The 24,022-nt window shown below is 37.8% G+C and overlaps 2 protein-coding genes across 2 annotated transcripts; both read left to right on the top strand.

The window, feature by feature from the left end:
* The first annotated feature begins 3,537 nt into the window (after positions 1–3,537).
* On the top strand, positions 3,538–4,296 carry LOC138856030 (uncharacterized). Its single transcript, XM_070106478.1, has one exon. It carries the CDS (start codon positions 3,538–3,540, stop codon positions 4,294–4,296), a length of 759 nt encoding a protein of 252 aa, XP_069962579.1.
* A 12,461-nt stretch (positions 4,297–16,757) lies between these two features.
* Positions 16,758–24,022, top strand: Cyt-b5-r (Cytochrome b5-related). The gene is made up of 5 exons (XM_070106426.1): positions 16,758–16,943; positions 22,470–22,596; positions 22,661–22,864; positions 22,941–23,323; positions 23,384–24,022. Exons 1-5 carry the CDS (start codon positions 16,861–16,863, stop codon positions 23,889–23,891), a joined length of 1,305 nt encoding a protein of 434 aa, XP_069962527.1. The 5' UTR covers positions 16,758–16,860; the 3' UTR covers positions 23,892–24,022.

The following is a 24,022-nucleotide window of genomic DNA, read 5'->3' as shown; positions in this document are numbered from 1 at the left end:
TATGCTGCCTGTTATTTCAAGGTCTGCTTTTACGCGTTATGAATTTGTTATATCTCACTTTTTCAGAGACTTATGCTTTTCTTCAAAACCGTGGAATTTTTTATTATCTTTTAGTTTGAGGATATTTGGCTGCAGTCAAGAGTTAGACCGGCTTGAGCCCCCAGTTATTATCGTTTTTTACGATATGAGAAAAAAGAAATATGTTTTCACTACGCCGAAGTGCGTGTTCTTTATTCATAATATTTAGACTAACTAGTTTATGTATTTATGTCTAATAAGTGTTATGTCACTTATATATAAGTATTTAAGATATGTATGTATGTATGTACATGTGTATGTTTGTATGTATGTACATATGTATGCGGTGCGTTAACTAGTGCCACACGTCGTTAACTAGTGCCACACGTACTTTTTTTTCCTACAATCCATACGGGAGAGTTGTATGGGGAATGTGAAGGTCTATTAATTCCATCATTTAGTAACTTATAAATTTGTGTTTCCATTTCGCCTTTTAAAGCGATAGAATAAGGATAAAATGTAGTATAAGTAGTAGAGTCAGACTTCGTACAGATTTCGCCTACTACTTTTGTGGTAAATGTAAGTCTTTCATCCGGATCTGAAAAAAGTTTCGGGTGTCTTGCCACTAACATACCTAGTTTTTATTTTTGTTACGATGTAAGGTGCTCATCCCGTATTTCTATTGAGTTTAAGGGGGCATGAGACGTAAATTGTTTTATTTTTACTTTGATGCCATTTTTTATTTGTGAGAAGTTCTTTCCTGGGTGGATGACAGCATCGAGCTGCTTTAGCGTGTCGTTCCCTAAAATGCCATTGAATGTTTTCAATAATGGCATTATGTAAAATTTAATATTTTTTTTATGATTGAATAAATTAGCAAAGGTGTGTTCTTTGATTTCCAAATCGCCTGCTACTTATTTGCTACAGGTTTCCTTACGAATTGTGGTTGAATGTAGTTTTTTGTTGACCCGGTGTCGACTAAAATTTTTAGAGTTTCGCCGCTCTTCGTTATAAATTCTATGTAGGGTAACGAAGAGCTTATCATCCTAAAAAATGAATATCGTTAAATTCTAGAAATTTGTTATCTGGTTGTGGTGGTTCCTGTGTAGAGTCCAGATAATCATTTAAAGCTCATTCTTCTTTTTCGTTTGAGTTTTCATGGTTTGCCTCGATTGCTGATATTCATAGTCTATGTGAAAATTACGTGTAATTTTTCTCTGTGGTTGGTTGATTGATGGTGGGGGTCTTTCACGATTATAATTTCTCCTTGGTCTTCTTCCATTGGCTCTGGAATAGGTTGTGGTTTAGGATCTTGGGTTCAGGAGGTGGTTGTGTGTGATAAATGTATTGTCTGTTTGGTCTCTGTTGAGAGCGAGTTGAGAATAAAATATCGGTGGACGAGGAGGCAGTGGTGGACTGCGTAGAGGTTGTTGTAACTTAGAGTAGTTGCGTTGTAGTTGGTTTTGGAAATTTCCTATGGAATTATTGTTATGAGCATAATTTGCTCTATAAGTTTGGTTTTGAAGTTTTAAAGATAAGTGTAGGACTTGCGGAACATCTACTGGTTCTCTCATAGCTAAGAGTTTTGGCAGATCACCATTTAGACTGCGGATAAAGGTATCTAATGCCTTGTCTTTATATGCCTGAGTTAATAAGCTTACAGACTCATTTGATACATTTAAGCTTCCTTATTTGTTCAATATTACTGATAATTGTCTATAAACTTTTTGGTAAAAATCTTGCACTGAGGAACTACCCTGTATTAATGAAGTCATTTGATACGTGAGAGTCGCTAGGTCTCTCTTATCAGCGTAATGAAGTGGTAAACATTTTGAGATGGCTGTCCAATCATGTAGAGTGTTATAGGACTCCAAAGCAATATCTGCTTCTCCCACTATTTTATTTCCAATGGTATTTAAAATTCCATAATATTCGGGTGTGCCTTTTGTGTGTTCATATATATGTAGGACACGCTCTACACTCTTTCTTCTTGAATTAAATTCGCCTTGATTTCCTGAAAATTCGCGAAGATATTTTACGATGTCTGGAATTTTGTCAAGATCTCCTGGATTATTTTTAAATTGTTCTTCTATTACTTGGTCAGAAATTATATTTGGTCCTGCATTAGGATTAAGTGTTGCCTATACTATGTGTGGTCCTTGTCGTGTAAATATTTCCGTCGCTATGTTTGTTATTAGGGAGTTTAGTTCGTCTAAGCTAATTTGTATATTATCAGGTTATCAGGATTCGACATTTTTAAGCACCCCTTTTTCTAGTTTCTGAAGCTTTACATATATTTATTGAATAGTAGTTTTAAATATATCCATAGTTATTTCAACAATTTAAAAGTTGTTTTTTACATTATTGAGAATAGTTTTTATTTATAATCTACCTCGGTTCAATTACGGAGTCAGAAGCCGCATGCGTGCGACAACCGAGAGCTGTCACCTCCTAATCCAGGGTGTTATGCGACTCCCGTGCCCATTGGATTGGATGATTTGCAGCCAGGAGGTAAATTCGGCTGTATTATAACGGAGCCTTCCCAACACCGGGCCGTATTGGGAAGTAACGGTGGCCTTACCGCGTCAAGGGGCTCTGGCGCGGCGGACTCTCTGTTTCCCTATACGAAAGCTGACCCGACGGCTCGCGCTGTCGAGCCAAGGGTCGTAAGAACAAGATTAGTAAAACAAAAACAAAAACCACAACAACTACAACTACTAGAACTTGGCAACAACAACAGCAAACGACCTTGGACAACGGTAACAACAAGAGCAGCGGTGCAAGTAAGGGCGAATCAGGGGCTAAACATAAGTTCAGCTTCCTGGACGCCCTTTCGCCAGAGGAGCGAGCGCTGTTCGAGGAGCATGCTAGGGATGACGAAGATGACATGCCCTCGTGCAGCGGTGCTCAGCAGGCGACTTCTACTGCGGCCGCTGCGGGTAAAGAAAAGGAGAACCCGACGGAGACTCTCTCGAGCAGGAGCAACTGCTCGGACACAGAGGAGTCGCAACGGGCGATCACTGGTGGGGCTCACTAACGAAGAAGGAAGAGGGGAGGCAGACTACCCCCCTGCCACAAGCGGGATGTCCGGGAGGACAGGACGATCCCAGAAGAAAGGGAATGAGTGAAGCCAGCCTGAAGTGGTACCTGAGGGAAGAACTCCGGAGGAAGCCGAAACCCTAGCGCGTAACAGGGTAAGAGGTGACAGCACCTCCCCGGCTTCAGGAAAGCAGAAAGGTGGTAACACCGCGGCCACTAGGAAGCGTAATGGCAGCAATCGGGGCCGCTGCCCAGTAAGCGCAACTCAGCCCGCGGGCCGAGGTTGCGAGAGGGCAGCTCCCTCTACCACCCAAGCGGCTAAGCGTAAAAGCGGACAGCTGACGCCGCAGGAGCCGCCCAACACCAAGCGGCAGAGGGGCAACATCGCACAGGCGACTGGTGGCCACCGCTCCGCCCCAAACCACCCCCCGGACAGCGGAGGGACAGCGCAGGTATGCGGATGCCTTCAAAGGCATTCGAATGGCTGTGCTGCCGCTGAACTATCCGGCGGAGGCGCTGGGAGCAGAGGAGCTCACCGTGCTCCAAGACTTACTCATGGAGGAGGTATTCAGGAGGTCTGGATACAAGGCCTCCTTCCATGGGGTATATTTTAAGGGAGGCATGCTGCAGGTTGACTGCAAGGATGAAAGGTCGGCTTGTTGGCTGAGGGAGGTCGCTCCCAAGCTAACAGGCTGGAATGGCCCCATCCTCTGCGCGAAAAAGGGGAACGAAATTCCGCCCATGCACAGCATGACGGTATTCCCCCCCAGATGCGCAGGAAAGTCCTACGGGTTTGCTCTAGGACTCATCCGCAACCAAGACGATGGCCTCGACACATCGGCCTGGCGGGTGATCAAAAGCATAGCTGAGGATTCAGGGTGGAGGCTCAACCTCTGCATTGATGACGAATCATACAAATTCGTCAGGAGGGTGAGCTTCCGCCTGAACTACAGGTTCAGCTCGGTGGTCCTGAGGCCATTCAAGCCAAAAACGATCACCGAGGGTGAAGCGGGAAATAAAATGCAGGTGGATGAGGTTGCGACTCAACCCTGCGCAAGTACGTCGAAGCAGGCGGCAACTGCTGAGACAACGGCGAAGGTCCCTTCCGAGAAGACGGGCGAGCAAGGAGGGGCGCTACCCTCGACTCAGGAGCTTCTGGAGGGGCTCACAAACCTGGCGGGAGACATCGCGAAGGACGGTGAGCATGAGGACCAATTCCTCATGGAGCCGATCCTATAGTGGGGCCGCGCTTAGAAGTTGCCCAGGTGAACCTGCACCACGCGGCGTCTGCCTCGGCGGTTATCGCGAGCAGGTTCATGATGGATGGACTAGGCTTACTACTGATCCAGGAGCCATGGTTCAATAAAGGAGAGGTCAGGGGCCTCGAAAAGGAGTCAAATAAGGTAATCTGGGATCTCTCAAGTGAGAGACCTAGAACCTGCATAGTACTTAGGAACGATATTGACTTCTTCTGCATTTCAGACTTCTTCTACTCGCGCATTTCTCGGAGACGATTCAAGAAGACCATATCCGACCTATGGTCGAAAGCAGGCCATCACGCTTGGACTGGGTAGTCGCAAAACAGCTCTTCACTGCAGACTCCATCAAGTGGGCTTTGGCCTCCTTTGAAAAATATAAGTCCCCGGGTGCGGATGGTATCCTTCCAGCTTTTCTGCAACAGGGGGAGCAGGTGCTACTGCCCCACCTTGTTCGGCTGATGAGGGATAGCCTTGCGCTGGCATATATCCCAGAACCATGGCGCACTGCAAGGGTGATCTTCATACCCAAAGTAGGTAGGAAGGACTACTCATCAAAGATCAGAGACCACGAAATACGATCGAAGGTGCTGAAGGGTTCACCGCTTCATGCAAAGCAACATGCCTACAGAGGGCAGCACCAGTGCGCAGATGGATTGAAGCCGTACAATAATACCGTACTACAATAATTCCCTTCACCAGACGGAGGTCGCTGCCAGGCCTCAAAAGCATATCCCTTGACGGCAGAGTGGTGGAGATGGCCAACACGGTCAAATATCTGGGCCTCATGCTGGATTCCACACTACGATGGAAGCAGCATGTGGACCAGACCTTAACCAAAGCCACAAAAGCAATCATGGTGTGCAACCGACTTGCTGGGAAATCCTGGGGGTGCTCCCCAAGGACAATCAGATGGATGTACACCATGATTGTGAGACCGATTATCACGTATGGAGCGGTATCGTGGGTTGCTAAAGCAATGCAGACTTCGGTAGGACTCAAACTGTCGAAGCTGCAAAGACTTGCCTGCATATGCGCGTCGGGAGCAATGCGAACGTGTCCGACCGCAGCACTGGAAGTCATGCTGGAACTTTCACCGCTACATCTGGTAATCAAACAGACAGCCAAACGAACTCTACTCCAAATGACATCAGAGGGAGTTGGCAAAGGGAAGGTAATCTCATCCCAGCAGATGAAAGCGCTAAGTGAGGAAATACCACTAGCCCTTCTTCCAAGGGACAGCATTACCAAAGTAGTAAACTTCAACAAGAAGTTTAAAGTCACCCTTGGCAGCAAGTCTGAATAGAATAATTCATCACTAGACCTGCTGCTACGGGAAAGTACTATCAAGTGGTACACCGACGGGTCAAAAACAGAGGAGGGGATTGGTGCAGGGGTCGCTGGGCGAAGCACCAAACTCTCCATTCCCATGGGAAACTTCCCGAGCATCTTCCAAGCCGAGGTCTATGCTATAAGTCGGTGTGTAGGCATAAACCTCCAACGCAACTATCGCAATAAAAGTATTGCTATACTTAGCGATAGTCAGGCGGCACTAAGAGCGATCTCTGCCTATGAGGTCAGATCTCTTCTAGTGCTGGAGTATATAGAACGGCTGAACAGCCTATCAGAACACAACCGAGTGCATCTTATTTGGGTGCCTGGCCACAGGGGTATAGCCGGAAACGAACTGGCTAACGAGTTGGCCCGCTCTGCGGCCTCTACAAAAATGATAGGACCGGAACCATTCATAGCGGTTGGTCCACATACAATCAAAGAGCTCCTCCGTAGAGAGGAAAGAGTAGGTAGGGAGACCCATTGGCAACAACTTCAGGGCATGCACCATGCCAGACTGCTAATGGGGGGTTACTCACTAGCACCCAGCAGAATTTTGGAATTTATCAACCTGCTGGGCCTAGATGATACGATATGACTTAGGGGAGGGCACAATAGACCATAGGTCGCGGTGCATACCTCGAAATCAATCTATCTATCTATAAGTGAATATTTTAACACATTATGCGAGTGTGGTGTCATCGACTATGTCTTTAGTTGTAAATTTGCAGAATTACTGATATTTGATTTGAACACACTTGACATCTTTTTCCAAGGACCATTAAACACCTCAGGTTTCTTACTTTCTTTGCTTTCGGAAAAAAATATTTTTTAACAAGTAAGAAAGGCTTTAGTTCGGGTGTAACCGATTATTTTATAGTCTTGTAACCTGCAAGAATCAAAGCCGGCTAAATACCTTCAGGTGTAGACAAAACTTTATAAAGAACAAGTAAGGAAGGACTAAGTTCGGATGTAACCGAACATTTTATACTCTCGCAAAGTCAAATAGTATACTCGTTTGAGATTTCTTTGTGGATTGACTGATATTTTCGGTAGAAGGTCAACTATAGGCACTGGAGTCCACATATTTAGTACTTAGGGGCTGAAACAGTTTTGGTTCGACTTAGACAATTTTTGGCCAGAAGGTGGCATACTTTAATCGCATTATCCTGATACAGTCATTGTTGCCTGATTTGCATAGTGGAAAGTGAAAGAGTCAGATGGAATTTAAAATGGTGTTATATGGGAAGTTGGCGTGGTTGTAGTCCGATTTCGCCCATTTTCGCATTATGACATAGAAACATGAAAAGAACGTTATGCACCGAATTTGGTTGAAATCGGTTAAGCAGATCTCAAGATATGGGTTTTCACCTAAAAGTGGGCTGTGCCACGCCCACTGTATAATTTTGAACGCGGTTCCTATAAAGTCATCTCATACCATCCCACAGATAAAATGTAATGTCTCTGGCGTGTTTAGTGCTTGATTTATCGCGCTTTTAGTAGTTTTTGACAGTACCGTTATATGGGGAGTGGGCGGAGTTGACACCCGATTTCAACTAATTTCATACCGTCAATAGAAGTGCTAAAAACATTTGCTTCCAGTGAATTTTGTTATTATAGCATTAGCGGCTTAGGAGATATGCACATTAAAACTATTAGAGGCGGGACCACGCCCACTTAAAAACAAAAATTTAACTGCAGATGCCCCTCCCTAATGTGATCCTGTGTACCAAATAACAGTCTTGTATCTTATTGCGGAGCTTAGTTATGGCAAGTTATTTGTTTTTGATTAATGGCGTTTTGTGGGCGGTTTGGTTTGAACGTCATACACTCACTTAGTTTTATTACTAGCTTTTACTTCCGTCAGTAAAAATTGTACTTAAATCAAATTATATTTAATATATTGAGTTGATGTTTCATTTATATTGAGCTCCAAGCCATTAATTAGTTTTATAACTTTTAAAAAAAGTGTACAAAGTTTCATTAAAATATCACACATTTTGACCAACCTAAACGGCTTAAAGTCAAGTTGAAAGTCAAAAATTATATAGGGTAAATTGGTGGCAGAGAATCGGAAGATCTGATTGCCTTAATTTTTGACATTGTTCAGGTATACTTGGAAACATATTTTCAAGCAATTTTATAAATATAAAAATATAAGTCGGATGTTTCAAAATCCTGAATACCAGTTATATGGGGGCTAAGGCAAGCTTTCGCCCGATTTTATCCATTTTTGGCACAAAGACACACGGTTATTAGAAAATTACGCTGTCTCAATTTCATTAAAATAGCCTCCACATTGGCCGATATACAGGTTAGTGGAGTAGTGCGCACCAAGAAATAGCACTACTAGCTCCATACTGTAAATTAATTCTTTGCTTACAGGCCATTTGAAGTTGACGTGTCAAAGTATTTTTTTAATATGGAAAAAATTGAATATCGCACAGTGATTAAAGTACGAATTGCTTGAGCATCCACCGTATTCACCAGATTTGGCTCCCAACGACTACTACCTCTTCAGAAACGTGAAACAATTTTTTCGTGGAAATCGTTTTTCGTCGAATGAAGAAGCTATTTCAGCCGTAGACGGGTAATTTGCAGAGCTTCCGGAAAGTTATTATAGGGATGGCATAAAATTATTGGAGGATCATTACAATAAGTGTATTGAAGTAAAGGTAGATTATATTGAATAAAAAAATATATTTTGTACCAAAACAGTATTTTTTCATTTCGAGCGCAAAGCTTTTCAAATAACCTGAATGTGGTATAAAGTCAGCTGGAAATTGAGGCTAAGGGAAGTATTGACCCCATCCAACACATTTTTGATACAAGTGTATATTTTTTTTATCAAAGAAACATTTTGCCCGAATTTAAATAACATACCTCCCAGATTGATCAATATTTGTGAGTAAAAGTCAGTCATACTTACTGGAGTCCACCTATTCGGTATCCGAGGGCTTGAACAGTTATGGTTCAATTTTGACAATTTTTATACTCGAGATGGCATACCTCGAATGCACTATTTGTTTTATCCGAATAATCATTGGTGCCTAGTTTGTATACTGGTAAGTATAAAAGAAGTAGAAAATCAGATGGAGTTTAAACCGTGTTATATGGGAAGTAGGCGCGGTTGTAGTCAGATTGCGATCCGTGTTCAGAACATAACATCAGAATAATGTTATGTACCGAATTTGGTTTAAATAGGTCGAGTAGGTCCGGGGATATGTGACCCTTAATGTGGGCGATGCCACCCCCATCTCCTAATATAAACAGCGACTCCTATAAAGTCTTCTCGCACCATTTTGGATGTAAAACTTTTTGTCTCTGAAGCATTTAGTTATTGATTTAGTAGTTTTTAACAAAACCATCATATGGGAAGAGGATTTCACACATTTTCACAATGTCTAGTGGTCGTGATAGTGGTCCGATTACGTCCATATACGAACTCGTCCTCACTTGTTTTTGCCAAAGAACACGTATACCAAGTTTCATTAAGATATATTTTTTACTCAAGTTATCAGTTGCACAGACGAACAGACAGTCACTCGGATTTCAACTCGTCTCATCATCCTGATCATTTATATTTAGAATGATAGGATATTTAGGTGATCCAAACAACCGTTAGGTGAACAAAACTATTAAATTCTGTAGCAACATGTTGTAAGAGTATAACAGTTATTTAGACAACAGCATGACTTCACGCCACCAGCCTTGCAGTTGTCGCTGCAAACCATTAAAACCATTTCTAATTTTGCCGACGACAATGGGCAGCTGTAGTATTGCCACAAATATGTGAAATGTAAAATTATTTAAAGCTCTAACCAGCGAATGTTAATGAATAGAGAAGGCGCAAATGTTAAATCAAATCTTTTTGTTTACTAATTTGTAATTCCAGATGAGGGAACATCGAAAAATATAACTTCGTAAAAGAAAAATACACCACACAATGTGCGAAATACCATAAATAGACGCTACGAATATTCCTAAATGAAAAATCGTTGCGCCTACTTATTTAGATTTATGTTTTCAATTTCTATGATATGACAAAATTTATAATTATGAAAAGCCTTCTGAATTAAAAAACTGTATTATCGGTAAAAACCCCAGAGTTTATAATAAAATAAAAATTTAATAGTCTCGTTTTCCAACTTATGTATGTGCGTTGGCGAAAAGGATAACAATAAAACTGTGGCTAAGCGGCCGCGTTTTCACTTTTGAGGTGGCTGAGGTCGTAAGCGTGAAGGAGTTAAGCTCAATTCGAATACGAGCCTATACGTTCGAATCCTAAAACACATGGAAATTAAATTTTATTTAATGTTTTTATTTTATTAATTGGAGTCTAAGAATATCATAATTCAATTACCTTAATAGCATATTTTACTTCCTGAGATAATTAAGATATTTCAGGAAAATATGTTCATATGTTTAGGTTGATTGAATATTCCCTTATAATGCGTATTTACACAAATGTGATAATCACACAACATTCTTAAATACACGTACGCTGATGCTTGCTTCTTCTTGCAAACAATGACTTTTTTCTACACTTCTTCCGAGTTAAACGATCACAGGCAAGGAGGGGTTAGGGCGCACTGCCACATAATTATTTCAGATAGTTTTTATCAATCGAATTTGTTTTAAAAACGATTACAAGTATGAATTTATGTGTATTTATATTTTAACATATATTATTATTATACTACGAAAATAAGTCATAAATGCATCAGTATTTTTCAATACAAATTAAGCAACATATTATATTATGAGATCTCACTTGACACGCCTCTATGAGAGGTGGCAAGCCAACGAAATAACGGCGAGTTCGCGCGAGTTAAGGAACGTTTACTTATCCTAAACAAACAAACATCAAAACAACCTTATCTCTGAATGAACAGAATGTATGAAAACAATATTAAACCAAACAACCTTATCTAAGAACAATGCAAATGTATTTAAACAAACAATATGTTATATGTAAAGAAACTATCAACTAGTAATAAGTAACACTAGTTAGTATAAATAGCAGTAAGATCTATGTAACAAGTTAGTCTTAAGAATATCAATAAAGAGTACACATTCCGGTGCAGCTCAAAAGTATATTTCTTTCGACTCATATCGTGTAAACGATATTAACTGGGGCCTCAACCGGGATGGCTAATATACATGCTATCCAAAGCCATATTCCGAAAGGAATAAAATAATAAATTCCACAGGAAGTAAGACTTCCAGCACTAAAAGCCTGAAAAAAGTGTGAAAATAAACGGCAATAATTAGAAGTACAAATCCGAAACAGCGGATAATACTTCAAGAAATGAACCACCAGCAGATCCTGAAAAAATGGACAGCGGCGAGTTCACCAGGGTTCACAAAAGACCCTGAAGTAGCGGACAACGTGCAATCCTGCGAAGATCTGAAAAAAGGTGGAGCAAATCAAAAAAAAAAGTATAGGTCCTGAAATAGCGGATAATACTTTCACCAAACTCCAAAGCAGATCCTGAAAGAGCGGACAGCGCCGAGTCCAACAATAACGAAACAACAGTAATCTAAGGAAGAAGATTACATGTTTACACCTCGACTAAACAGCAAGAAAGAAATTGAAAAATTGTTAAATTATCCAACCAATAGTTCCAAAAAAAGGTACCGAAAACAAGGGAAACCAAAAAAGGAAAATGGACGCTCATACGATTAAGCTACGAAATTCCCGAGATCAATACGACTATTGAAAACTTAGGAAAAGCAAAGATTTTTTCTAAAATCGCTTTTGGTAATAATATCACAACTAATTTTGAAAAAATGATTTATAAAAACTAAATCAGAAATAAACAAGTAAGGAAGGGCTAAGTTCGGATGTAACCGAACATTTTATACTCTCGCAAAGTCAAATGGTATACTCGTTTGAGATTTCTTTGTGGATTGACTGATATTTTCGGTAGAAGGTCAACTATAGGCACTGGGGTCCACATATTTAGTACTTAGGGGTTTGAACAGTTTTGGTTCGATTTAGACAATTTTTGGCCGCAAGGTGGCATACTTTAATTGCATTATTCACGCAAAGTTTTACGCCGATATAATCATTGTTACCTGATTTGCATAGTGGAAAGTGAAAGAATCAGATGGAATTGAAAATGGTGTTACATGGGAAGTAAGCGTGGTCGTAATCCGATTTCACCCATTTTCGCACTATGACATAGAAACATGAAAGGAACGTTATGCACCGAATTTGGTTGAAATCGGTTGAGCAGATCTCAAGATATGGGTTTTCACCTAAAAGTGGGCTGTGCCACGCCCACTGACTAATTTTGAACGCGGTTCCTATAAAGCCAATTTATACCATCTCAGAGATAAAATTTAATGTCTGTGGCGTGTTTAGTGCTTGATTTATCGCGCTTTTAGTAGTTTTTACAAGTACCGTTATATGGGGAGTGGGCGGAGTTGCCACCCGATTTCAACTATTTTCACACCGTCAATAGAAGTGCTAAAAACATTTGCTTGTAGTGAATTTTGTTATTATAGCATTAGCGGTTTAGGAGATATGCACATTAAAACTATTAGAGGCAGGACCACGCCCACTTAAAAACAAAAATTTAACTGCAGATGCCCCTCCCTAATATGATCCTGTGTACCAAATAACAGTCTTGTATCTTATTGCGGAGCTTAGTTATGGCAATTTATTTGTTTTTGATTAATGGCGTTTTGTGGGCGTGGCAGTGGTCCGATTACGCCCATCTGCAATACCAACCGTCTCACGGTACCAAGAAACATGTCTACCAAGTTTCATAAAGATATCTCAATTTTTACTCAAGTTAGAGCTTGCACGGACGGACGGACGGACAGACAGTCACCCGGATTTCAACTCGTCTCTTCATCCTGATCATTTATATATATATAACCCTATATCTAACTCGATTAGTTTTAGGTGATACAAACAACCGTTAGGTGAACAAAACTATTATACTCTGTAGCAACAGGTTGCGAGAGTATAAACATATCAAAAGAAACCCACAATAATAATTACATATATACCTAATATAAGAAAATTAATAATAATGATAATACTAATTAAATAAAAGCACGATAATAAAAATATACTTATAAACATCAAAATTTAATGAAGCAAAATACATTAGTTAATAATACAATTAATTGATAAAAATAATCAATTATTGATAATAATAATATGTGATAGTACAATCAAATGTCAATCGATGTAAAAATTCCGAAGAATCATACGAGATTGAACTACGCCGACTTTAAGCCGAGTTCCTCCGACTATAGCAGATTTGAAATGAGGACATTTCATTTTAAACACCGGGGAGAGTTAAGGAGCGTTTACTTATCCTAAACAAACAAACGTCAAAACAACCTTATCTCTGAATGAACTGAATGTATGAAAACAACATTAAACAAAACAACCTTATCTAAGAACAATGCAAATGTATTTAAATAAACAATATGTTATATGTAAAGAAACTATCAACTAGTAATAAGTAACACTAGTTAGTATAAATAGCAGTAATCTATCTATGTAACAAGTTAGTCTTAAGAATATCAATAAAGAGTACACATTCCGGTGCAGCTCAAAAGTACATTTCTTTCGACTCATATCGTGTAAACGATATTAACTCGCGGACATTGTGTTGTCGAAAAAAACCAAATGACGACTTTGTCGACAAACATACATATATACATATGAGCTCGCATACATATTGACGCCGAATTTTGCGCATCGTGTTGAGAAAATTTGTTTCAATCGACAATTTTACGACAGTGTCGATCGGCTATGTTGTCTCGTTTGTCCTTTCTGCAGTGGTTTGCTATTGAAAGTTGACTTATGCCAGAGAATGTAAATGAATATTCAATTAATATTAATGAATATTCATTTACATTCTCTGCTTATGCTCTTTTGAAATATTGCGATTATCGATTGGGCTGCATTTTCATAGCGTCGTATTCAGATAAAATGAGCTAAATCGACAAACTATGAAATAATAATAATAAGTAAACATATGTATGTGTAAAAGTACTATATGGAGTGTGCTTAGAGTATATAGAAGTAATTAATGATTTCATATAAATGGCAATTTTATATACATTTTATAATTTAATGCCATATATAGTGCATAATATGAAATATATTAAAATATTATTTTAACTCGCTAATAGGTCATGTTGCCAATTCTCCTTTCTGAAGGGAACATCAGACAAATTCTTCAATTTCTGATTTTTAGCAAATGATGTGAGGAAGCAGCTTGTGGGCAACATACAAATGCGAGGGGAATGGTAGGATTTTCAGTGGTGGCTGTCAAATTGTAAAATTGAATTTTTCTCGTTTTACTGAAACCATTCAAATTCAATTTCATTCATACGGGGCGCACAGAAAAGATAGCGTGGCGCTGAGTTATGAACGAAAGCACTTTGTTTTGAAGCAGACGTATGTTCCTTATGAATGAATTTGCTGTCATTGTAATATAAAATACTTAAAAAATAAGCCGCGAGTTCGCTTGAATATTATTGGCCTATGATGATGCGTCTACGTTTTTTGTCACTTGCGCGAATGTTTTATTTTTTTGCGAAAGACATATTGAGGGACATACATACATATGTGCATATGTGTACATATATGCAAATATATTTGGATATATAGATGAATTGAAGAAAGTAAACAACAATAGCTGTTTGAGTTCACAGATTAGCCAAAATTGTTCGAATATCGCCTGTGATGCTGCTTGTATAGCACACTTCCTTATTGCAACGTGAAATATTTTGCCTAAGTTCAAATCCTATCAGATATTTTTATACTCTCGCAACCTGTTGCTACAGAGTATAATAGTTTTGTTCACCTAACGGTTGATTGTATCACCTAAAACTAATCGAGTTAGATATAGGGTTATATATATATAAATGATCAGGATGAAGAGACGAGTTGAAAACCGGGTGACTGTCTGTCCGTCCGTCCGTCTGTCCGTCCGTGCAAGCTGTAACTTGAGTAAAAATTGAGATATCTTTATGAAACTTGGTAGACATGTTTCTTGGTACCATTAGACGGTTGGTATTGCAGATGGGCGTAATCGGACCACTGCCACGCCCACAAAACGCCATTAATCAAAAACAAATAAATTGCCATAACTAAGCTCCGCAATAAGATACAAGACTGTTATTTGGTACACAGGATCACATTAGGGAGGGGCATCTGCAGTTAAAAATTTTTTTTAAACTGGGTGTGGTCCCGCCTCTAATAGGTTTAATGTGCATATCTCCTAAACCGCTAATGCTATAATAACAAAATTCACTGGAAGCAAATGTGTTTAGAACCTCTACCTACAGTGGGAAAATAGTTGAAATCGGGTGGCAAATCCGTCCACTCCCCATATAACGGTACTGTTAAAAACTACTAAAGCGCGATAAATCAAGCACTAAACACGCCAGATACATTAAATTTTATCTCTGGGATGGTATGAGATGACTTTATAGGAACCGCGTTCAAAATTATATATCTTGGGATCTGCTTAACCGATTTCAACCAAATTCGGTGCATAACGTTCTTTTCCTATTTCTATGTTATATTGCGAAAATGGGCGGACTCACAAACCACATCGGACTACAACCACGCCTATTTCCCATATAACACCATTTTAAATTCCATCTGATTTTTTCACTTTCCACTATGCATATCAAGCAACAATGATTATATCGGGGTAAAACTTTGCGTGAATAATACGTTTAATGTATGCCACCTTGTGACCAAAAATTGTCTGAATCGAACCAAAACTGTTCAAGCCCCTAAGTACGAAATATGTGGACCCCAGTGCCTATAGTTGACCTTCTACCGAAAATATCAGCCAATCCACAAAGAAATCTCAAACGATTATACCATTTGACTTTGCGAGAGTATGAAATGTTCGGTTACATCCGAACTTAGCCCTTCCTTACTTGTTTTATACTATTTTTTTTATTTTTATAACCCTTTTTTATTAAATGATATTTTAATCCTAATTTCATTATTATTTCCCTCCTTATTTATATTTTCTTTTCATAAGTCAATTATTCTCCATTTTATTACTTTAATTTTTGTTTATGCGCATAATAAAGAACATCTGTGCATATGTATGTATGTATATACATTTTGCTTATAGAGTGGTGTAGTTCGTTGCGTAAATTGATAGGATGGTGAAATTTTATTTTCGAACTTGCGCGTTTTCGATGTTCCCTCATCGTAATTAACATTTTAGTACAGCTAACATATGCTCCTTCTCTATTCATTAACATTCTCTGGTTTTAGTACGGCAACAGCGAAATTGCGTACTTCAGATTATCAGACATATGTCGTTCAAAATGTTCAAGAAGCTGGCTTCAAGACGACAACTGCCGACAAGAAAATTTCGTTGTCGCGCAGTCGTCTTTGTGTTTAAAGAATAAGAAAGAGTTTCATAGAATCCAGCATATTGCTTGTTGCTCAAATGTGATGATGCATGTACATATATATGTACGCATTTTAAATGGCCACGGATGAAATTTATCTACCAAATTTGGTTGACCATGTGTATAAAGATATACGTATGTATGTGCATACGTTTATTCAATCTATATGGTTTATCATGCTGACTAATTTGAATGTTATGTCGGTTGCTAAAATCTCTCAGCTGAATTTAACACTTAATTTCGAGACTAGTTAAAATAATTTAGAATAGGTAAAAGAAAAACCCTGCTTTACATAGCAAGTAGAACTGCATGATTAAATAATTTTCAAAGAAGCTCCCAATCAAAATGTATATGCAGACAATAATAGAAGATTATATTAAGGCTCCAGCCAATTCTGTATTGCTTATTTATTTATTGATAAGAGCCAATTTGTGAAAATTTAATTTTTAAAATACGTACATAACATATGTATATACTTGTACTACGTATTTATGGGAAAAATTTATACTGATTAGAAGTGGCCGCCTGTATTTATAAAGTTTCGAATCAAAATCATATGCATATATGCATGTATGTACAAGACATATTTATATGTATATATATTATAATTCAAAACATTGATAAAAAACCGCTTGTCATTTTCTCCTGGGATTTCGGCGAAAAGTAAACAATTTAAAATAGTCTACGTAGATTCAATCTTTACTCAGTTCGAATTGGAACGGTATTGACGATCGATCGCTGTGCATTTTCACCAATTTTATTGAAGTACAGATCCTTCTACGTTTAGCGTACAAGGATGGTTGTAGAAACGTGGAAACAGTCAGGAATTGCAACCAAATTTCCTACATATAGGAATTCGAAACTTATCACAACTAAAGGGTGAGTAGAGTGACTTTAAATTTTTTAAAGTGCCAAGTGTTACTCAAAATGCGTGTTTGCCGAGAAAATTGCCATTAGTTGCATCTTTTTTGAATTATAAAAACCAAAGTGGTTAACTTCTTAGCTGCAGATTTTATTGAGAGTGAAGAAAGCCAGCATCTCTTCGTTTGTAGTAAAAGTATTTTAATATTTCTAGGAAATTAGCTCTAATCCATCATTAAAATTCTGAATGTTGTGTTTATCAATCTTGGTTTAAACCGAAGCAGGGGCTTAAAATAGCAGGCTTTGAGTTAGAGGATTTTGAGGAGTTCATTAATGTGGGGAAATTTTCGCAAATATATGTTTTAATGTTGGACTCAGACCCGTCGGAAGGGCGGTGTTATTACCGATAAAGCGCGGTCTTGCGTGAAAAGGTAAAACGTGACTGGTTGGTTTGGAATAAGATAATAAAAGCATTTTTCTGTTTACCACGTCGCCTTTTTAGTACAAATAATATAACGACAATGCTAAAGGACAAGCATGGAAGGAACTATGTGAGAAATTCCCATCACATGAAGGCAGCAGCGATCATTTTCAGTGTTACATTCAATGGTGTAATTTGGAAACACGTATAGCAGAGGATCCACCATCAACATGTATTTGTGTGATGAAATAGTGAGTGAAGCTAAAAAGTGGAGAAAAATTCTAAAACGAATTTTAGACACCATTTTGTTCTTGAGTGGGAGAGAATTAGCGTTACGAGGAGAAATTGGTCAACTGAACAACGAACATTTTCTGGGATCTTCTTTAGTCGACATTTAGAAAGATTTAGGCATTTAGAAAACTTTAGGGCTTCTCAAGAATCACATCAGCATTTAAAAGTTCATTATCTGTCTACGCGAATACAGAATGAATTTTTTGAACTTTGTGCTCATCGTGTGATATCCTTCATATTGGAAGAATGAAAAGAGGCTAAATATTACTCAATAATTTTGATTCAACACCTGATTCCAGCCACGTAGAGCAAACTACATTTATTTTGAGTTATATCTATCTCGATGCTGAGAAAAAAGTCTTCTACATAGAGGAACGTTTCCTTGCTTTTTAGATTGTCACAAAAAAACCGGTAAAGCTATTGCCGCTTTAATTTTCAACATTGGAAAATTACAATATTCTTTTAGAAGATTACCGTGGACAGGCCGATGATAATGGTAATAATATAAGTATGCAGTTCTTTCGCCCTGTGGTGTCCACACGCTGGAGTCAACTCGGCTGCATGCAGTCCTCGAGCAATAACTTTTTCGGTGTCATTCAGTAGCGGCACACAACGTTGGGAAATTCTTAAATCTAAAATACTCAATTCGCTTCACTGTCTTTCTAACACTACGTGGTCTGTCAAAATCGATGACGCCAAACCAGTTGCGAAAATTCTTCCCGGATTGATAAACGCTCTAAATGAAGTTAAAAAACTCAAGCTTACGGCAGAAACTCGTCGAGACGTTCATGGAATTTTGAAATATATGAGCAAATTTGAGTTGTTGATGGTCTCCATAATGGTTTAAACCCCTTCATTCAATCAATGAAATAAATTTGGTTCTTCAAGAGATCAATGCCACCATCGACGTTAAAGTTAGTATTATAGAAAGCCTTCTTATGGACTTGCAATTTGTAATGAATGCAAAATTGCTGCAGAGAATTTAGAGCATATTGAGACGATTTTATTATCAGCAAAAAAAAAAACCAAAAACACGGAAATTGAATTCAAAAGGAATCGTTTTCATTTCTATAGCAGTGACATCATATAAAAGAAGATGAACTAAACGCAGCTGCAAACAATTTTGCAATTTTGTATATATAAGATAAGTTGTCCCTTGAAGCTATTCATCTCAGACACGTTTACGATGCAAATTTTGAAACATGTCTCACTTTATACAACATCCTGAATGCCATCAATGCTCAAAAATTTGAAAGATATTTCCCAAACATTTGCATCGCTTTGAGAATATTTTGCACTTTACCCGTTTTCGTTTCAAGTGGTAAACGTTTATTTAGTGCTTTATAAAGGGTTAAATGTTTTCATCGATCGTGCTCGTCACAGGGCAGGATTTCTGGACTAGCTACACTGTGCCTAGAGGCAGAATTAGCCAAAAAGTTGGATTTCCAGCTACCTTCTAAGTTTCAAATAATTGAATATATGAGGATTTTAAAAAGCAGGTTCCAAAACTTTATCAGGATATTAAAATTTCAAAAAAATTTCTAATTCAAAAGAACCGTTTTTTCATTATATTATTATATTATATTATTTTATCAAATAATGTTTGAATGAGATGTTTCTGTCTTCTTATTAACAGGCAAGTTTTGCTATCCCTATATTCATATATTCCGGTATAATCTGAAGAAATTATTTTTGACTGAAAGTCTACGTATGAATTAATTTATACATCATTGATTTTTAAAATAGTAAAGGGTGATCCATTTCGTGGTTCTCTCCATTTTTAAAGAAAAAAACACAGAAAATTCAAATTTAATGGGAAATGTTTATTACCATTCGAAAGAACATTCTTTGGAATTTAGTTTTTAAAGATTATCTCTTTCAAATGTTGACCGCGGCTACGTCTCAGATGGTCCATCCTTTGAGTCCAATTTTAGATGACTCGTTCTCACCGGCATCATTTGTGAAGAAATATGCACCGATGATTCCACCGGTCCACATACCACTCCAAACCGTCGTTTTTCTGGATGAAATGGCAGCTCTTGAATGTCTTCAGGTTGCTCTTCGTCCCGAATTTGGCATTTTTGCTTGTTTACATACCCATTGAGCCAGAAATGGGCCTCATCGCAAATAAAAAGTTTGGCTCTAAAACGTCGGATCTTCTTGTAACTTTTCAAGAGACCATAGAGAAGTCTTTCCATGATTAAATGCCAAACAATACTAAACAAAAATAACTTGACAGCTTGACACGACTCACGTGTTATCTGTCAAAAAGGGCTATTGAAAAAAGTACCTCTACTTGGGTCACCCGTTGCAAAACAAATTTGTTCCGCCCAACATCAACAAGAAAGCAAATTTAATACAGATGTGTTGAGAGCATAAACGTCGCATTTGACTTATTCTTCAAAAACATTGAAGTAGTAAATGAGAAGATAGTTAATAAAATGTATAAAGTATCAGAAATATTCGTGTGGGAGAAGGCTCCCTTCTTTTTACCCCTGGGCCCGGTTTTTCTCTCGGTGGTCCTGGTTGAATCTGGAATTTACCGAAAAGAAGCGTATTTAAAGTACGACACAACTAATTTTTGCAGCTTACTATTATAAAAAGTAAAGCTACATGTCTTCTGGAAATTCACAAAATAACAGGGCGTGGCACCGCTCTCTTAATGGTTAAATCTAAATACCTCCTAAACCATCCCAAACGAAGCTATTTCAACCAAACTCAATGAGAAGAATTTTCTTAGTATTTCTTCTTAAACTGTGAAAATGGAGGAAATAAAATAGTAACCACGTTGAAAATTACTAAAAGTGCGATAACTCACTGAATAAAACAGCCAGAATGGCAGGGAAGGGTTTTATGGGATCCGCTGTATGGGCTAGGCACCTTCTCAGGAACTACAACACCATTTAGAACCAAATATGGTGTGTGAGGCTACCCAATCATTCTTATTATATTATATATTGTGAAAACGGGCGAAATCGGTTGACAACTAAGTTATATCTGATTCTTTCTTTTTATAGTATACAATCAAACATCAATGTAGCTATTAGGGTAAAACTTTGCGAAAATAGTGTCCACGAAGTATTTAATTTAACAACAAAAAATTGTCCATATCGGACTATAACTTTTCAAGGACCCAGACACCAAATATGTGGACACCAGTGCATATTGCTGATTTTTTTTATCGAACATATCGGTTAGTCTATGAGTTTTAGTATTAAAATTCGGGGAGAATATTTCTGTGCCCTTGTGCTAAAAATGGGTATTATCGTGTCAATATTTCCCTTAGCCCAAATACCTAATTTAAATATTTTCGAACTTTCGGTTGACTTTATACCGCATCTATCTGTCAATATGTTAGAAATCTTAATGGAATTCCGTAAGACTCTCTTTCTAGTAATAAAGTATTTTCTTGCCTGTGATTGTAAATAATGGATGCAATACTTGCATCATGAGTTCCTGTCAAAAGGTCGTACAGTTAATAAGGAATACTACAAGTAAGTTATGCAACGTTTGCGTGAGGCAATACGGCAAAACGATCGGAATTGTGGAAAAACAAATCGTGGATTCTGCATGACGATAATGCACCAGCTCACACATCAATGCTTGTTCGTAATTTTTTGGCCAAAAACAAAATTCTTATCATGCCTCAACCACCGTATTCACAAGATTTGGCTCCTTGCGACTTTTTCCTATTCCCAAAACTGAAGAAACCAATGAAAGGAAAGCGTTTTGCCACAATCGATGAGATCAAATTAGAATCGAAGAAAGAGCTGATGACCATACCGAAAAGCGCATTTCAGTAGTTTCTTCGAGAATTGGAATAAGCGTTGGCACCAGTGTTATATCCGAGGTGGATTACTTTGAAAAGGACTAAATAGATATTGATAAATAAATAAGTACTTTAAAAATAAATTCAACGTTTTTTTTTCAACGAACCTTTTTCTTTGAACACACCTCGTGAGAGTATAAAATGTGCGAGCTTAAACCTTCCTTACTTGTTATAATATATAATATAATATGTACGGAAAAAAATTTAAAACTAGAAATCTTGCTTTTTTTTAGAAACAAAAATTTCCACTAAATTCAATTATTTCTTATTATATATGTAGATAGAAGTAATTTTCTTAAATCATCTATTTACTTTTAATAAATTAAAATGTATATTTGACAACCTCATGTATCAGCATTTGAAACGCTGGTTGTAAAACAACTTGAAATAATCAAAATTTGTTTCTATAACAACGTGGGATAAGCTCTTAATTTTTGTTGAACATGGTGCAATGACAAATCGTTTCTATCGTAAAAAAAAATTACTTTACTCGTAAATAGGTAAATAGCTAAATGTCAGCGGTTATCCACAACATCGGCAATGTATGTAAAAGGTGTACCTCACGCAGGCCTATGCCAAGTTCAATATGATTAAGAAAAAGAGTCACATTTTATAAGGTAAATTTAAAAAAAAAAACGAGAACTTCGACTGCGACGTAAGTATAATACCCTTCACAACTGAATCATCAGTTCGTGTGCTATGTACATACTTGTATATCCTATAGGTGTGCGATATTCGCGGATCCGACAAATGAGCTTTCGTTTGATAAAGGGAAACAACGAAAATCCTGTACCCTTTAGTGTCTGTCTTAATATACATATGTAAATATATGTTTTGTTTAGAGTATAAAACGGTGTTCAGTATTTATATTTAAAATGTTTACAATAACAAGGATCACTTTATACTAGTATTAAAAGAATATTTGAATGTGGCACCTGAAGAATATTAAAACAAAACATTTTCACAAAGAGATTTTTTAAAATCGTTTTCATCTTCTCCACAGATGGCTCTTGGGCAAACAAAAAGACGACGAAGCTGAAGGCTTATGGCGAATTTATGATGGAATCTATGATTTTACGGAATTTATAAATAAGCACCCGGGTGGCGAGTTTTGGTTAATCGAATCGAAGGTAAAAATTAATATGAATTCAAAATATGGTATAGCTTGCTTATACACTTAAATTATGTTCTCAGGGTACCGACATTACCGAAGCATTTGAGGCCCACCATATCTTCAAGGGGCCCCAGAAGTTACTTCAAAAATATAAAGTACGTGATGCAAAAAATCAGCGCATTTATACCTTCACTTTGCATGAAGATGGATTCTATAAGACTTTGCGTGAACGTGTTCGTGAAACACTCAAAACTATTGATACCACTCCAAAGAAGAAAAGTGATGTAAGTGGCCTTTTGAAATTATACCTAAATTTCGTGAAAAGTTATGTTTAGCTAATAATTTGAACATAATTTTCAGCTAATACACTTATCATTATTTGTGTCCATATTTATTTTCGCTGTATTAAGCGCGCGTCTGAATAGTATACTCTGCTTAGCGCTGGCCGGCACAACACTTTGTTGGACTACCATTGCAGCGCATAACTATTTCCACAGGCGAGACAATTGGCGCATGTACACTTTTAATATGAGCATGATGAACTTCTGCTCGTGGCGCATTTCTCATGCACTCTCCCACCATATATATCCAAATTCATATTTCGATTTGGAATTGTCAATGTTTGAGCCGCTTGTTTGCTGGATCCCCAATCCTTATATAAAGAACAAGATGATGCGTTACCTCTCAATTATCACAGAGCCATTGACCTATTGTATTGCTTTCCCATTACAAAAGGCAACCAGGTAGTGCCTCGAATTTCTCTAATGTTGAACACTATTACATTTATTATACATTTGTTTCAGAATTATTTACTCGCTACGTCATATCAACATCATGTACTGGCATGATATTCTGCCGCTCAGTATACCACTAGCAATCTTTCTGTTCTCTGATATCTCATTTTTTTTATCGTTGCGTCAGTGGATATTCATCACTATGATTGCCAGTTTTGCTTTCTGCGTTATTGGTTTGAATGCTGCTCATCACGACCCAGACATCTATCACGAAGGTGATGCAGCTCGTGAGGATCGTGATTGGGGCCTCTTCCAAGTGGATACTATTATCGATCGAGGGGATTTAAAGGGATCGCAATTCTTGGTTTTAACACATTTTGGCGATCATATTTTGCATCACTTGTTCCCGACTTTGGATCACGGAATTTTGCCACAACTTTATCCGGTTCTATATGAAACTCTCGATCAGTTTAAGGGGAAATTACGTGAGTGCAATCATTTGGAACATATGCTGGGACAGCATATGCAACTGCTACGTACTACGGCGAACACAAAGCCTCCGGGATCTTACAATTAAGCAGTGATACTACAAATAATTACGTTTAAAATAAAGTGTACATTACATAAATAACTTCTCTAATCTGTTACATAGATTTAGCTGAATTTCATGGCAAAATAAAGGCCCGCTTTTATCGTTTTACAAGTAAA

This window comes from Bactrocera oleae, chromosome 3 (genome assembly GCF_042242935.1).
Source record: "Bactrocera oleae isolate idBacOlea1 chromosome 3, idBacOlea1, whole genome shotgun sequence".
NCBI lineage: Eukaryota > Metazoa > Arthropoda > Insecta > Diptera > Tephritidae > Bactrocera > Bactrocera oleae.
The sequence above is the reverse complement of the archived record's forward strand: the minus strand, read 5'-3'. Positions and strand labels throughout refer to the sequence as shown.

Excerpts from the sequence above, each read along its gene's own strand:
- LOC138856030 (XM_070106478.1), top strand. The coding sequence starts at position 3,538 with ATGGCTGTGCTGCCGCTGAACTATCCGGCGGAGGCGCTGGGAGCAGAG.
- Cyt-b5-r (XM_070106426.1), top strand. The coding sequence starts at position 16,861 with ATGGTTGTAGAAACGTGGAAACAGTCAGGAATTGCAACCAAATTTCCT. Across the intron at positions 22,597-22,660 it reads TTTGGTTAATCGAATCGAAG|GGTACCGACATTACCGAAGC; the intron begins GTAAAAATTAAT and ends TTATGTTCTCAG. Across the intron at positions 23,324-23,383 it reads CCATTACAAAAGGCAACCAG|AATTATTTACTCGCTACGTC; the intron begins GTAGTGCCTCGA and ends CATTTGTTTCAG.